The 17,245-nt window shown below is 37.4% G+C and overlaps 1 protein-coding gene and 1 pseudogene across 4 annotated transcripts in view; one reads left to right on the forward strand and one right to left on the reverse strand.

Moving 5' to 3' along the window:
- EZH1 (enhancer of zeste 1 polycomb repressive complex 2 subunit) overlaps positions 1-17,245 on the reverse strand; it is a 49,043-nt gene that overhangs the window by 7,325 nt on the left and 24,473 nt on the right. For all 4 annotated transcript variants that reach the window (XM_054546208.2, XM_024234147.3, XM_024234146.3 and 1 more), the window contains 9 exon segments: positions 16,048-16,224; positions 14,890-14,992; positions 14,240-14,403; positions 13,762-13,853; positions 5,868-6,048; positions 4,940-5,136; positions 2,254-2,345; positions 1,278-1,318; positions 360-485 (listed from right to left, as the gene is read on the reverse strand). In XM_054546208.2, the coding sequence (XP_054402183.1) occupies positions 360-485; positions 1,278-1,318; positions 2,254-2,345; positions 4,940-5,136; positions 5,868-6,048; positions 13,762-13,853; positions 14,240-14,403; positions 14,890-14,992; positions 16,048-16,224 (1,173 nt within the window).
- Positions 6,968-7,370, forward strand: LOC134760492 (large ribosomal subunit protein eL34-like; annotated as a pseudogene).

Raw genomic sequence — 17,245 nt, forward strand, 5'->3', positions numbered from 1 at the left:
TGGCCAGGCTGGTCTTGAACTCCTGACCTCAAGTGATCCACCCACCGAAAGTGCTGGGATTACAGGCGTGAGTGACTGCGCCTGCCGCCCCCCACATTTCTTAATTCTCCCCTAGAAGACAAAGTTGGGAAAGTATCTGATTTCTGTGTAATTGCTGCTTTTAGAATCATGAACCCAAACGTTTTCCAGAAACAACTCTCCCAGATCTCATGCACTTATTTCATTCGTAGAATCCCTAAAACACAGCAAACAGAATATCAGAAGGCCATAAGCAGTAAAGGGCACAGGAACGGGGCAAACCTAGGGCACACTGGGGCCAACTGTTTTGGTAGACTATACGGAAAACGTAGCACACTTACAGTCTGGGTTGCACTGGCAGAACTTCTCACAGAAATTCTGAGTCATGATGCAGGGGCAGGTGCTGTCACAGGGGCGGTCTGGGTGGTCGCAGGGTTGGTAGTTGTACACTTGTGTGGAAGAGTTATCTAGGAAAGAAAACAGAGGAGGATGCTGCTGTGACCATACTCTCCAGCTGTCTTCCCTCCCAAGTGTCCAGCTGCCCTGATTTAGAGGAGGCTGGTCCTAACAATCTCCTTGGACACACATTTAGCACCTGAAGCGAGAAGACAGGGATGACCGTTGTTCATAAGCTGCAGTGGGGTGATCTGCTTTGTGGGGAGGGTGTGGAGATGGTCTGGGACAACAGGGAAGCTATTCTAAACATTAAATGAGGTCTGGAACCTGGCAAATGGCACACTAGAAAAGTCACATACTGGCCAGGCGCAGTGGCTCACGCCTGTAATCCCAGCACTTTGCGAGGCTGAGGCAGGTGGATCATTTGAGGTCAGGAGTTCGAGACCAGCCTGGCCAACATGGTGAAACCCCGTCTCTACTAAAAATAGAAAAATTAGCCAGGCATGGTGGTACATGCCTGTAATCCCAGCTACTCCGGAAGCTGAGGCAGGAGAATTGCTTGAACCCGGGAGGCAGAGGTTGCAGTGAGCCAAGATTGTGCCACTGCACTCCAGCCTGGGTGACAAAGCGAGGCCCCATCTCAAAAAAAAGAAAAATCACAGACCACAAGGCCCTTAATGTTACCTCCTAAGAGGTCTTCTCAGTTGCAGTGAGAGGCTGAGCTGTTCTCAGTTGCTGCAGAGAATTCTGCAATCTGCGGAAGTGGCACAGGGTCAACAAGTGCAGCTGGAGGTGGGGTAGGGTGATGACCACAGAGTGAGGCCTCCAGCTGAACTGCTGAAGAATGCCCTGGTAGAACTTACCTTTCTTCAGCTGAATCTTCCTGCAGTGTGCAGCCCACAGTCTGAAAAAGACAGGAAGGACAGGTCTCAGTCACGGCCCTAGGGAGCTCTGCAAATGCAGGTAAATGACAACGTGACTTGCTCTGAGGGACTGTGTTTGATGACTGGGGAGTATCTTCCCAAACTCCTCAACAGGATGACTTTGGTACACGGAAGCTAGAGTCCATCCTAAATCCAGCTGGCCTGTGCTACAAGATTTAAACTTAAACACAACCCCTCCCAAACGAGCAAATAACATAAAAGAACACAACACAGAAACAAAAGAAAGCCCAAGCCTATTGGTTTATTATAAAGCTATTGTTTCTCTCCAAATCTCTCCCTTTGTCTTTGTGGAGGTGGAGATGTGGGGTAGTTTCAAGATGGGGAGGTGGAAAGGCCTTTCAGGAATCTTCTCCGAAAGAACTGAAAGGGAAGAGCCACAGGGATTTCCTTCTGTATCTAGAAGTGGTGTCAGCTCCTTCCTCTGTTAGGTGATAGTCACTAGGGAACAGAGCCAGGGTGCAGAATTTTTAAAAAAACTTCCAACCTAAGCAAAGGCTAAGTAAAGGCTATCATGTAACTCAGAAAAACAACACAAACCAAGCAAATAAATAAACTCTGGTCAGAGTTGAGAAATGGGTAAAGTGGTAACTAAACCAACAAGGAGAAAGGGCTTCAGGGTGGAGCCATGAGGCCAGCTCATGTCCTATTGGCCAGAAGCTTAAATAGAAAAACAGACAGTTATGGTCCACAGCACTGGGGGACAAGAAGAGGGCTGATCCAAGGCACAGACCCTCGGGGAGCACTGGAGGCTGGCTCTCAGTCATGTGATGCCAAGCTGATGGGCTCACACAGCCTGTGCGGTTGCTAAAGAGGGAGGCAGATGGGAACTCCAAGGGGAGGTCAGAGCACAGGGAACAGCCTGGCTGTAAAACAAAACACTTTGTCCAATGCTTGCCTGTGCTTTCTTTTCTTCTTCTGTGAGGGGTTCATGAGCTCATCCGTTGGCAGCTTCAGGATAAGTGATTCTTTGACTGCAAACTGAAAGACCTGGAAGAGAAATCCAATGGGCCTGTCACTCCTTGAGCAAGGGGGTCAGGTAAGTGGCCCAGCTGGGTGCTGGCCTTGGGAGGGTTCTGAGGAACTCAGGCAGCTGACCAAGCCTCTCATCAGTCAGGGAGAGACAGAGTGCCACTGGGACATGGGGTTACTGGCTCTGAAGTTCATTCCTAATTATTTATCCTGACTCAGGAAAGGAGAAATACTGAGCACAGTAATACTGCCCCTGGTCAGAAGCTGTCACCTACTACTCTTTCTACCAAGCCACGGGTAGAAGACTGGGCTGATTGTGACCAACAGTATCTTCTTCTTTTTAGGAAGGGCAACTCTGTGCCTTGTGTAGCTGAGTATAAGGCAGGACAGGACAGGACAGGAATGGTTTCAGTGGGCTAAATATTAGCTCCCTCTGTCAGTATAAAGATACCAGAGCCTTGGCCATTTCAATAGGATGTGTTTTTTCTCTTAAAGCACTGGTTTTTAGTTTTTCCTTTTCTTTGTTGGGGCTATTGGCCCTTTGGGGGGGATCTTTGAAAACTGTAAATATTTTCAGGAAAATACAGACAAGAACATTCTTGCATACAAATCCATAGATGGTTATGTTGAGAACCTGTGATCAGGGAAATAGGTATGAGCTCCAAAATGAAAGCAAAGGGCACTTCAGCTCATGGTTCTTTTTTTTTTTTTTTAGAGAGAGGGTCTCATACTCTTGGCCAGGCTGGAGTGCAGTGGTGCCATCATAGCTCACTGTAGTATAGAACTCCTGGGCTCAAGCCATCTTCCCACCTCAGCCTCCTGAGTACTAGGACTACAGGTACATGGCTTTTTTTTTTTTTTTTTTTTTTTTTTGTAGAAATGGGGTCTCACTTTGTTGCCCACACTGGTCCCGAAATCCTGGCTTCAAGCAATCCTCCCACCATGGCTTCCCAAAGCACTGGAATTCTAGGTGTGAGCCACCTCGCCCAGTCCATGGTTCTATTAATTGTTCTCAGTACAGGAAGCATGAAGAAGAGGCCACAGAGTCTCCTCCAGAAGCTAGGAAGCCAAAGCACTGGGGTTCCTTTCCTGTTGGACATGCTGGCCCTGACACCTGCCTCCCTGTCCCTGTTCTTCAGTCTGTCTTCTCACTGTGGTCTTTTCCTGTCTCCGGAGCATCAGTGGCTGCTGTCAACTGTGTTTCTTGTGATGGTATGAGTGAGAAGGGTGAGGTCCAGGCCCAGCTATTGGGGGTGATAATTAGAAAATCTAGTGATGGCCAAAATCTAGTGGTGGCTCACGCCTGTAATTCCAGCACTTTGGAAGGCTGAGGCAGGTGGATGGCTTGAGCCTAAGAGTTCAAGATCAGCCTGGGCAACATGGTGAAACCTCATCTCTACAAAAAATTTAAGAATTAGCTGGGCTTGGGAGGCCGAGGTGGGCCAATCACTTGAGGTCAGGAGTTTGAGACCAGCCTGGCCAACATGGTGAAACCCCATCTCTACTAAAAAAAAATACAAAAATGGCCAGGCACGTTGGCTCATGCCTGTAATCCCAGCACTTTGGGAGGCCGAGGCAGGTGGATCACCTGAGGTCAGGAGTTTGAGACCAGCCTGGCCAACATGGTGAAACCCCGTCTCTACTAAAAATACAAAATTAGCCGGGCGTGGTGGTGCACACCTGTAATCCCAGCTACTTGGGAGGCTGTGGCAGAAGAATCACTTGAACCTGGGAGGCGGAGGCTGCAGTGAGCTGGGATCATGCCACTGCACTCCAGCCTGGGCAACAGACCGAGACTCCATCTCAAAAAAACAAAACAAAAAAAATTAGCTGGGTGTGGTGGTGGGCACCTGTAATCCCAGCTACTTGGGAGGATGAGGCAGAAGAATCACTTGAACTTGGGAGGCAGAGGTTGCAGTGAACCAAGATTATGCCACTGCACCACTCCAGCCTGGGCAACAGAGCGAGATTCTGTCTCAAAAAAAAAAAAAAAAAATTAGCTGGGCATAGTGGCCTGCACCTGTAGTCCCTTGCTACTTGGTTGGCTGAGTGGAGAGGACTGCTTGAGCCCAAGAGGCAGAGGTTGCAGTGAGCTATGATCATGCCACTGCACTCCAGCCTGGGCGACACAGTGAAACCCTGTCTCAAAGACAAAATAAAGATAATCTAGTGATAGAAAATATGGAGAATAAAATGACTGAGGAGGCTGGCGGAGTGGTGGAGGGAGCAGCAGCTGCAGCAGCAGCAGTGTGCTCGCTAACAAGAGCCAGAGAAAGACCCGGGAGTCCCTTCTGGGAAAGGGGTACACATTTAGAAAGGAGGCCAGAGCGAAAAAAAAGAAGCGAAAGAGTGTAGGACCCAGAAGCATTAAATAGAGGCCAGACAGAAATGAGCATTCAGCAAGGAGGAGGCGGGTCCCCAAACATCATTAGGCCTGGCACTTGCAGAAGGGCCATGTTTGGGAAACTCACAGATGCACAGGCTCATCAGGGACTGAACTTAAGACAACTTCTCTCCAGACCCAGACACACAGCCTGATAAGATGGCAAAGGGCTGGACAGAGCAACGCATGAAAGGAGGGGCCCATTTGTTCTGCTGCTTCCAGATGGTACCTGCTTGCACGTCTTGGTCCCCAGAAGCCTGGCTATTGAACAGAAGTTGTTGAAGTAGGTGCCATGGAAGACTCGAAAAAGAGATTCTTCAGCCCCAGTCCATTCCACAGGCTCCGAGGGTGCTTCCACTACGCACAGTTGAGGTGGGGCTGGACTAGCCTTCTGTTTTGTGGGAGTCTGACAGCGAGAGTTAGCCTCTGAGAAGGGAAGAAATAACAGAATCAGAAGAAGGTAGAATGCAGTTGTCATCAGTAGTTTGTCACAAACTCAGAAGTACTTCATCCTACTTTAAAAGGTAGAATAGTTAGGAATGAAAATATTCCCTATCTTTAGGCCAGGCATGGTGGCTCACGCCTGCAATCCCTGCATTTTGAGAGGCCGAGGTGGGTGGATTGCTTGAGCTCAGGAGTTCAAGACCAGCCTGGGCAACATGGCGAAACCCTGTCTCTACTAAAAATACAAAAATTAGCCAGGCAGGGTGGCTCACACCTGTAATCCCAGCACTTTAGGAGGCTGAGGCAGGTGGATCACCTGAGGTCAGAAGTTCAAGACCAGCCTGGCCAACATGGCAAAACCCCGTCTCTACTAAAAATATAAAAATTAGCCGGGCGTGGTGGCAGGCGCCTGTAATCCCAGCTACTTGGGAGGCTGAGGCCAGAGAATCGCTTGAACCTGGGAGGTGGGGGTTGCAGTGAGCCAAGATAGCACCACTGCACTCCAGCCTGGGCAACAGAGCGAGAGACTGTCTCAAAAAAAAAAAAAAGAAAAGAAAAGAAAAGAAAATATTCCCCATCTTTACTGTTTACAAAACTTGTAGAAAGAATTTATAATTTTTAAGAGGGAGTAAAGTTAAGTGTCAGGCAGTGATCCTGGGTTTACCAGAGTTCTTGCATGGAAAGAAAAAGTCTTCATTTTCTGTTCATCATACCTGAAGAACTGGAGGCCCAGTCATTGCCTGTGTCCCTGTCACTGTCTCCTTCTTTAGTCTCAGCCACAGCAGAAGCTGAGGCATTGGAGCAGGAAGCACTGACTATGTGGTGCCTTCTCCGGCGACGACCAGAGCACTTGGAGCGGGGGTTATGGAGCATGGCATACTCCTTTGCTCCTTCCTGCAGTGGACACATAACAGACAGGAAATAGGAACAGGCCCATCACCATATTGATCTCATCATCACAAACCTTCATCTTTACAATATCTGTGCTTAAATATAATAATAGTGTCTTTTCTTTTTCTCTGTACCATATAATAAGTATGATCATATAACAATGAGAGCTGCTTAACAAAACTTACAAACATACTTTTTCACAAAAGAGTTGTCCTATAATTTTTTTTTTTTTTTTTTTTTTTTTGGAGACAGGGTCTCTCTCTGTTGCCCAGGATGGAGTGCAGAGGCCTGCTCACTGCAGCCTCGAATTCCTGGGCTCAAGTGATTCCCTTGCCTCAGCTTCCCAAGTAGCTAGGACCACACGCACATGCCACCATGCCCAGCTAATGTCCTATAATCTTAAAAAAGATATAATCTATGCATCTGTGTCTTCAATTTTCCAGTGAGTTGTATCTAAAATTAACTTGTGTGTTACTTGTTTGGAATTTGAGAACACATTCTCCTATGGATGAAGAAATGAGATTCAGAGAGGAGAAGAAACTAGCTTGAGAGTACACAGCTAATAGTTCCAGAGGGGTATAGGATTCAGGGCTCCTTGTCTCCCTAGGCCACTATTCTTTCCATTCTACCACACTTTCTCTGTTTCCTGAATAAAATGTGTAATGCTTAATCTGTACAATCTTACACTTAATTTTGAAACTTCCACCCAAATCTGTGTATGAAACTCAGAAGAATATTGTTTCATTATTTTACAGCTATCACCCCCTTTTCTAAAAAATGAAATAATTATCACTCACGTAGATCATCAATATTTTCTCATCAGACTTGGTTTTCAAAGACTTCCTAGCTGTTTCTGAAAACTAAATCTATTTCTACAAAATAAAGGTTTATCTTCCAGTGACATTGTCTAGAGGCACTCAGAATGGTCCAGCATTTGACATACATGTAGGCTTTCCTACAATATAGCTTTTAACAAAACTAGGCTGTCCTGAGCCCCTGGTAATAGAATTGATTACCTTTATACCAAGAGGGTTGGGAAAGCACTGAAATCTGCATGTGGCATGTGCCCAGCAGACTTCGGGGGGTTTGTGCTATGAGACCTAAAGTTCCTATGAGATTGTCCAAAACAAAAAAGCATGTCAGCAGGGCCTATGGTGGATCCGTGTGTGCTGAATGTATTGGTGCAGGAGCAAGTGTGCTTTCCTTAGCGAGCAGCAGAAAATTGTTGTGAAAGTGTTGAAGGCACAAGCAGAGTCAGAAAGCTCAATTTAAAAATGAAGCTTTTTTGAGTGATAAAAATGAAAAAAAAATAAAGGTTAACTATCATTAAGGCTATTTGGAATTTGGAATAATATACAGTAAGGCCTAAAGGAAATTCCAAAAGAGAAGTTTTGAAATTAACTGAACCTGACATTATGTGCCTATGCTGTGTGTGAAGTATACAGTAACACTTATACTATTTTAAACATTTATATATATATTTTCTATATAATACATATATTTATATATGTATAATATATTATATATTAATATATAATATATAATATTAATATAAAACATATATTTATATATAATTCTACATTATATATAAATTATATAAATATAAAATATATATAAATATATATAATTTATGTAAATATAATTTATATATTATATGTATTTATATATTATATATTATATGTATTTATATATAATATATTATATATTATATATTATATGTATTTATATATTATATATTATAAGTATTTATATATAATATATTATATATTACATGTATTTCTATATAATATACTATATATGTATTTCTATATAATATACATTATATGTATTTCTATATAATATACATTATATGTATTTCTATATAATATACATTATATGTATTTATATATTATATATTATATGTATTTATATATAATATATATTATATGTATATATATTATATATGTATTTATATATAATATATATGTATTTATACATATATATTATATATGTATTTATACATAATATATTATATTCTATGTATTTATACATAATATATTCTATGTATTTATACATAATATATTCTATATTATATGTATTTATACATAATATATAATACATTATATGTATTTATACATTATATATTATGTATTTATACATAATATATTATATATTATATGTATTTATACATAATATGTTATATATTATATGTATTTATACATAATATGTTATATATTATATGTATTTATACATAATGTTATATATTATATGTATTTATACATAATATGTTATATATTATATGTATTTATACATAATGTTATATATTATATGTATTTATACATAATATGTTATATATTATATGTATTTATACATGTTATATATTATATGTATTTATACATGTTATATATTATATGTATTTATACATAATATGTTATATATTATATGTATTTATACATAATATGTTATATATGTATTTATACATGTTATATATTATATGTATTTATACATGTTATATATTATATGTATTTATACATAATATGTTATATATTATATGTATTTATACATATATATTATATGTATTTATACATAATATGTTATATATTATATGTATTTATACATGTTATATATTATATGTATTTATACATATTATATATTATATGTATTTATACATAATGTTATATATGTATTTATACATAATATGTTATATATTATATGTATTTATACATAATATGTTATATATGTATTTATACATAATATGTTATATATGTATTTATACATAATGTTATATATGTATTTATACATAATATGTTATATATTATATGTATTTATACATAATATGTTATATATTATATGTATTCATACATAATATGTTATATATTATATGTATTTATACATATGTTATATATTATATGTATTTATACATGTTATATATTATATGTATTTATACATATTATATATGTATTTATACATAATATATTATATATTATATGTATTTATATAATGTATTGCATATAATTATATATTATATGTATTTAATACATATAATAAAAAAATATACATATATATAAAAAATATACATATATACATATAAAAATACATATAATTATATATTATATGTATTTATACATAATATATTATATATTATGTATTTATACATAATATATAATATATTATATGTATTTATACATAATATATATTATGTATTTATACATAATATATATTATATGTATTTATACATAATATATAATATATTATATGTATTTATACATAATATATTATATATTATATGTATTTATACATAATATATTATATATTATATGTATTTATACATAATATATTATATATTATATGTATTTATACATAATATATTATATATTATATGTATTTATACATAATATATTATATATTATATGTATTTATACATAATATATTATATATTATATGTATTTATACATAATATATTATATATTATGTATTTATACATAATATATTATATATTATATGTATTTATATATAATATATTATTTATATATTTATATATATATATATTTTTTTGGTATTTTTAGTAGAGATGAGGTTTCACCATGTTGGCCAGGCTGGTCTCAAACTCCTGACCTTGTGATCCACCCGCCTTGGTATCCCAAAGTACTGGGATTACAGGCGTGAGCCACCACGCTGGACCCTATATATAATATATTATATATTATATGTATTTATATATTATTTATATATATTATATGTTATATGTATTTGTATATATTATATATGTATTTGTATATAATATATATGTATTTTTATATAATATATTATATATTACATGTATTTGTATATAATATATAATATATATTATATGTAATATATATTATATGTATTTATATAATATATAATATATATTATATGTAATATATTACATATTATATGTAATATATAATATGTATTTATATAATATATAATATATATTATATGTATTTCTATAATATATATTATATGTATTTCTATAATATATAATATATGTATTTATATAATATATTATATATTATATGTATTTATATAATATATAATATAATATATATGTATTTATATAATATATAAAATATATGTATTTATATTATATATAATATATTATATGTATTTATATTATATATTATATGTATTTATATAATATATAATATGTATTTATATAATATATAATATGTATTTATATATAATATATACTATATATTATATGTATTTATATATTATATATATTATATGTATTTATATATTATATATACCATATATTATATGTATTTTTATATTATATATACCATATATTATATGTATTTTTATATAATATATACCATATATCATATGTATTTATATATAATGTATACCATATATTATATGTATTTATATATAATGTATACCATATATTATATGTATTTATATATTATGTATACCATATATTATATGTATTTATATATAATGTATACCATATATTATATGTATTTATATATAATGTATACCATATATTATATGTATTTATATATAATGTATACCATATATTATATGTATTTATATATAATGTATACCATATAGTATATGTATTTATATATAATGTATACCATATAGTATATGTATTTATATATAATGTATACCATATAGTATATGTATTTATATATAATGTATACCATATAGTATATGTATTATATATAATGTATACCATATAGTATATGTATTATATATAATGTATACCATATAGTATATGTATTATATATAATGTATACCATATAGTATATGTATTATATATAATGTATACCATATAGTATATGTATTATATATAATGTATACCATATAGTATATGTATTATATATAATGTATACCATATAGTATATGTATTATATATAATGTATACCATATAGTATATGTATTATATATAATGTATACCATATAGTATATGTATTATATATAATGTATACCATATAGTATATGTATTATATATAATGTATACCATATAGTATATGTATTTATATATATATATTTTTTTGAGACAAGGTCTTGCTCTGTCACCCAGGTGAGTACAGTAGCATGATCTCAGCTCACTTCAGCCTTGACCTTCTAGGCTCAAGTGATCCTCCCACCTCAGCCTCGGAAGTCCAGTCCAGCTAATTTTTGTGTCTTGTATAGACACGGGGTTTTGCCATGTTACCCAGGCTGGTCTCGAACTCCTAGGCTCAAGCTATCCACCTGCTTCATCCCCCCAGATTGTTGGGATTACAGGCGTGAGCCACCATTTTAATATAATGGCCAAACTTAACATAAATAAAATCAAGTTTCCAGACCTAATTTCTAGGTTATAAGAAAGAGGAGACAGAAGAACAAAGAAATGACACTGTGAAAAAACAACAGATGAATCCAGGATGTGGGTCATCCTACAAGACAACCAGCCTGGAACTTTTAAAAAGATTTTAAAAGTGATAGAATTATTTGAGATTAAAAACGAGTAAAAAGACATAACAAGGCCGGGCGCCTTATTACGCCTGTAATCCCAGTACTTTGGGAGGCCAAGCAGGCTGATCACCTGAGGATGGGAGTTCAAGACCAGCCTGACCAACACGGAGAAACCCTGTCTCTACTAAAAACACAAAAATTAGCTGGGCGTGGTGGCACATGCCTGTAATCCCAGCTACTTGGGAGGCTGAGGCAGGAGAGTCATTTGAACCCAGGAGGTGGAGGTTGCGGTGAGCCGAGATGGCACCATTGCACTCCAGCCTGGGCAACAAGAGCGAAACTCCGTCTCAAAAAAAAAAAAAAAAAAAAAAAACACCAAATATGATGCCTGACTGGATGATCCTGGTTTGGAAACAAAACAAAACAAAACATAAAAATACCTATTCTTGGTACAGCTGAAAAAAAAATTAAATATATTAATAGAATGGGTAATAGAGGATATTATATAATTTTTGTTAATTGTCCTAGGTGTAATAATGTGGTTATGTAAGAGAATGTCTTTATGCTGAAACATTTAACAAATGAGCATCACAAGGTCTGCAACTTATTGTCAAATGGTTCAGCAAAAGATATACATACACAAATATATGGAGAAAGGAGATACAGAAAAAAATGTTATCAAATCCAGGAAGAAGGTATCTTTCAACTCTGCATGATTGAAAATGTTCTTAATAAACAGTTGGGGGAAAATAGTCCAGCATTATATTTAATATGCACTCAAACCTGAAACGCAATAAAAGAAAAATTGTGCATACATATCTCTGTAAGTTAAACATGCATACATTTCAGGCATTGGCAGCATCTTTGTAATACATGTACAGGGTATCAAGGTGACTCCTGTGAGAAGGGCAATGCCCTTTTGACTTATATAAATGCTGTTATGTTGACATAACATGGTACATATATATTTTTAAGCATGAAGTAATTTCATTTTATTATTATTATTTTTTGAGATGGAATCTCACTATCTCACCCAGGCTGGAGTACAGTGGCGTGATCTCGGCTCACTGCAGCCTCCACCTCCTGGGTTCAAGCAATTCTTCTGTCTCAGCCTCCTGAGTAGCTGGGACTACAGGCGTGCGCCACCACACTCGGCTAATTTTGTATTTTTAGTAGAGACAGGGTTTTTCCATGTTGACCAGGCTGGTCTCAAACTCCTGACCTCAGGTGATCCACCTTCCTCAGCCTCCCAAAGTGCTGGGATTATAGGTGTGCACTACCACGCCTGGCTGAAAAACATGGAGTAATTTTAAAAGCATGATCTGTGGAGTTAGAACCTGACTTGAATTTCATCGCTGCCATACCACTGACTTATCAACAAACTTTAGGCAAAATATATAACTTCTGTAATCCAGTTTCCTCTACCTCATGACACTGTTACAGGATGAAAATAAGACAAGGTATGTTAAAGGTCTACTACGATACTTGGCACATAGGAAGGAGTCAATACACATTAGGAAAAAATAAACCCAATAACGTCTATTCTTTTGCTTTTACAGTACGGCCCATTTTCCACATGTGTGCCCAACAGCATTCTCTACCATCTTTCCATCTATTATCCCACTAAAGATGGTTCCAAAAGCACTTGGCTGGTTGTATAATATAATTTTAATAGATGGCAGAAATTTTATCGAGGTATTTTATTCATCGCCTAGGCTCATCCTATTGTGTTAAAAGCCCAACTGTGTCTTTGGCAAGTCCAGTTGATCGATTTCCTTCCAGCTCTCAGTATATGGCCTCCCCACAGGTATGCCAGACCATTTATGCTGCTTCTTAAGGTCTGTCCATCAGGGAACGGTCCATCTGGTTGATCACAACAAGACATCAGCATCATCACGTGCTATTCGTCTCATAGTTATATGCATTTGTAAGAAGATAGCAAAGAAACTAGAGTGCATACCCACCCCCCCAGCACACACTTTGCTCCAATTCTAACAATACAGTTTTAGGCTCTGAAATCTAAGCAGATGATATTTAGAGCAGGCAAGCCTTTAATGATCTTCGAATCTGCACTCCATCAGACTGACTTTATAGTCCTACCATGTCTGGGGAGTTCCTTAAGAGCGGTCCCACAGTAACTGGGGAGCTCCTTAAGAGCAAAAGCCATGTTTTATTTGTGCTATATGACCTCCAGAGTGCTGTGTACTGGCTCACGTGGCTTGTGTTCCCAGAGGCAGAGAGCCTGAGGACCATTTCCTGCTCAATCTTCAATGAAGTTAATAACACCAGAACAGCTTAAGAACATACCAGCAAAAGGAAGCAGTCTGTGCCACATGGTTCTGGTTCAATCTTGATTTCTTTATTCTTGCGTTTATATACATTAGGGGTGGCATGAAAAGCTGGAAAACAAAAACTGTCTTGTTGCCAGTGGTCTATCCACTTGACAAGATGGGGAGAAACATAAGTGAATTAGAGAGCTATTGTAGCAGTTAGAATTCGATATAAATGGCTACCATCAGGGTGCACAAAATTCAGTCATTTCTGACATCAACACAATGCTTTCAAAGCTAAGAGGTACTGAGGGACAGATAAGTTGCTAGTTAGTCTGCCCCTATCATGCAAAGCATGTTGCACTATAATTGAACAAGGGAAAATAGAACTGGCCCTTTGTAAAACGTTAGAACAGAAGCCAGGAACTCTATATGAGAAACCAGAACAAAGAGAAGGAAATGGTGGCTGGGGATGGAAGAGAGGAGAGCATTTCAAACAGAGTAGCCCCACTCACGGTGAAGGAAGCAGTCGTATTTAAAGCAGCGCCGGCAAAAAAGTGTGTGGAAGGAGTGCAGAGATTGCTCCCGCTGCACAGACTTGGCATTGGGGCCATCGATGTTGGGTGTGCACTGAGGGGGAAGTGCATTGGGGTCTGACATCTCTGTTAGCTCTCGATACCTATTTAAGAAAAGAGAGATAAGAGTTCCTCTGAGGAACTGCCTCCACTGAGGAAATACAGATTGGGTACTGACAGTAGCTCACCTATGGTCTGCCAAGGGAGGATGGGTGTTTTTTATAGGTCTGGTTGATAAGAGAATGGTAGATAACTAAAGTGGGTCCACCATTGTAATTATGCTGGGTTGGGCAAATGTTGGAAAGTAAGGGGAGGGAAGGATTTGATAAGACGGTGCTGGAGTAACTCTCCAGGAAAATGGCAGAGTAAATGTTCTCTGCCCAGACTCAGTCAAAAGCCAGTATACGATGACCCTTAATATAGTAAGGGGGGCATTTAGAGGTAATTGAGTAAGCAAGAAATAATCAAATTGCAGGCAAATCATAATGCCCTTACCATAAACAAAGCTTTTTACTAACCAAAAATTAGGAGGGAATAAAGGTTTTGTCCGAGCACTCTGTATATGACCTAAGTGGGACAGCTTTCCCTACCTCTCCTTCATGTCATCTGGGACACCATTCTCAGGGAACATTGAGGCAATTGCACTGAAGATCATGTCATTTGGGAACTGTTTCTTGGAACTCTTTTTGTTGCCTGAATTGGAAATGACAAAAAGCTCCTGAGTGTGATTATCAGAACACGCAAACAAATCTGTGTGATCTTTTTTCCTTTTGTCACAGCATTTTGATTACAGCTGCTTTGTTAACCTAACCACTGATTGTTTGGAGATATATAAACATCAGTGCTATCTGGACTTATCTGATATATGCTACCAGTAAATAAGGAAGTTAGAGTAGTCTACATATTAACAACAAAATCCACAGTCCCAATTAGAATCTGGATGTGAGGTGGCTCACGCCTGTAATCCCAGTCAGTACTTTGAGAGGCCGAGGGGGGCGGATCACTTGAGGCCAGGAGTTTGAGACCAGCCTGGCCAACGTGGTAAAACCCCAACTCTACTAAAAATACGAAACTTAGCTGGGCATGGCGGTGCATGCCTGTAGTCCCAGCTACTTAGAAGGGAGGTGGAGGTTGTAGTGAGCCGAGATTGTGCCACTGCACTCCACCTTGGGTAACAGAGCAAGACTGTGTCTCAAAAAAATAATAATAGATTTTTAAAATAAAAATAAGAATTCGGAGGTGAAAAGAGTATTCATAGAGAGGCCTGAACATAGAAGAATCCTATCATAAAGTGGATGCTGAAGAACTACACTGGGATACTATAATTATGATACAATAAAAAAGAATATACTATGTCCCTGGACATATAGTATAATTAAAAAACATATAGTATAATTAAACTATTAAATTTTAAATTAAACATTAGTGACATGGAAAAGTACTCATAAGATTAAATAAAAAGGGATATAAAATTTAATATATACATATATATAAATTGGCATGATCCCAATTTCACATAAGACATATAATTAGAAATGAATAGCAATGATTATTCTATCAGTTCTTCTACTTTCTTCTTCACCCAAGTCACAGCTATCTGAAGCTATCACTTAATGATCATGTTCTCCTTTTAAGTGAACCAACAAGAAGCACCAACAGCCTTTAATAGGCAACAAACCTTTCCAGTTCTTCCTTCTTCCCTATCCCTGTCACTTTAAAAAAGGAATAAGGGAGCCAGTGCTATGTACCTTCAATAGCATGTCGCTTTCTCTTTCTTGTTACTGGCAGATCTTCTTTGCTGTCATCCTGCTTTCCATCTGAGGTGTCATTGTGCCCTTCCTCCTCCTCATCTGAGTACTGATTCAGGGCATCGACCAACTCCAGAAAAACAGCATCACTAATCAGGACGGATCCAGGGATCATCTCTGAAACATGAGGATTCGAAGGATGGGCAGTGGTCACTTCACATTCCATTAGTCCTCCTAGGCAGGTTTTCTTGTACTCACTCCAGAGGCCCAGATATGTCACATGTGTACATTTTTACATGGGAGATCAGGAAATTACAATCATTTGATTGGCTCCTACACATGCAGTGGGCAGCTGGCTAGAGTAGGAATACAGCTATAGGCTTCATTTATTTTTATTATTTTTTTTAGATGGAGTTTCGCCTTATTGCCCAGGCTGGAGTGCAATGGCGCAATCTCGGCTCACCGCAACTGCCACCTCCCAGGTTCAAGTGATTCTCCTGTCTCAGCCTCCCGAGTAGCTGGGATTACAGGCATATGCCACCACCCTGGCTAATTTTGTATTTTAGTAGAGACTGGGTTTCTCCATCTCAGGCTGGTCGTGAACTCCAGACCTCAGGTGATCCACCCGCCTCGGCCTCCCAAAATGCTGGGATTACAGGTGTGACCCACCGTGCCCAGCCATAGGCTTTATTCTTACTGAAGAACTTCACTTCCTCAGTCACAAGTCAACTCTGAATTTCTGCTTCAAAATCTCATGAAGGTGTTCAAACAATCTCCAAGTAGGGCAGAGAAAAATAATAAAATGAAAATTCTCTTGGCTTTGCTGCTGATGGGTCAGTAATGACATCTCTAAATCAAAAGACAGCAATTTTTCCTAAAATTGTACTTTATGGAGATGTACTACAATGTAGGAGGTCTTTGAACACTAGGAGGCACTGTGGACAAATAATGTAGTTCAACAGCATCACAACAGTGCCCACAATTGTCAAAAGAGCAGGTGGGGCTGTTGGTTTACGAAGTGATGGGGAGCCTCTCCTCTTTCCATTTCTTACACACGGACAGACTTTTCTAGAATTATGACTAAATCCAAACAATTGGCTTTTAGGAAATTCAGATTATTAAAACCAACTTCTGGGAGATCCAGGGGATGCCTGGATCAAAGAAGTATGACAGACAGCCTCATTGCCATTCTCAGAGA

Source organism: Pongo abelii, chromosome 19, assembly GCF_028885655.2.
Source record: "Pongo abelii isolate AG06213 chromosome 19, NHGRI_mPonAbe1-v2.0_pri, whole genome shotgun sequence".
Lineage (NCBI taxonomy): Eukaryota > Metazoa > Chordata > Mammalia > Primates > Hominidae > Pongo > Pongo abelii.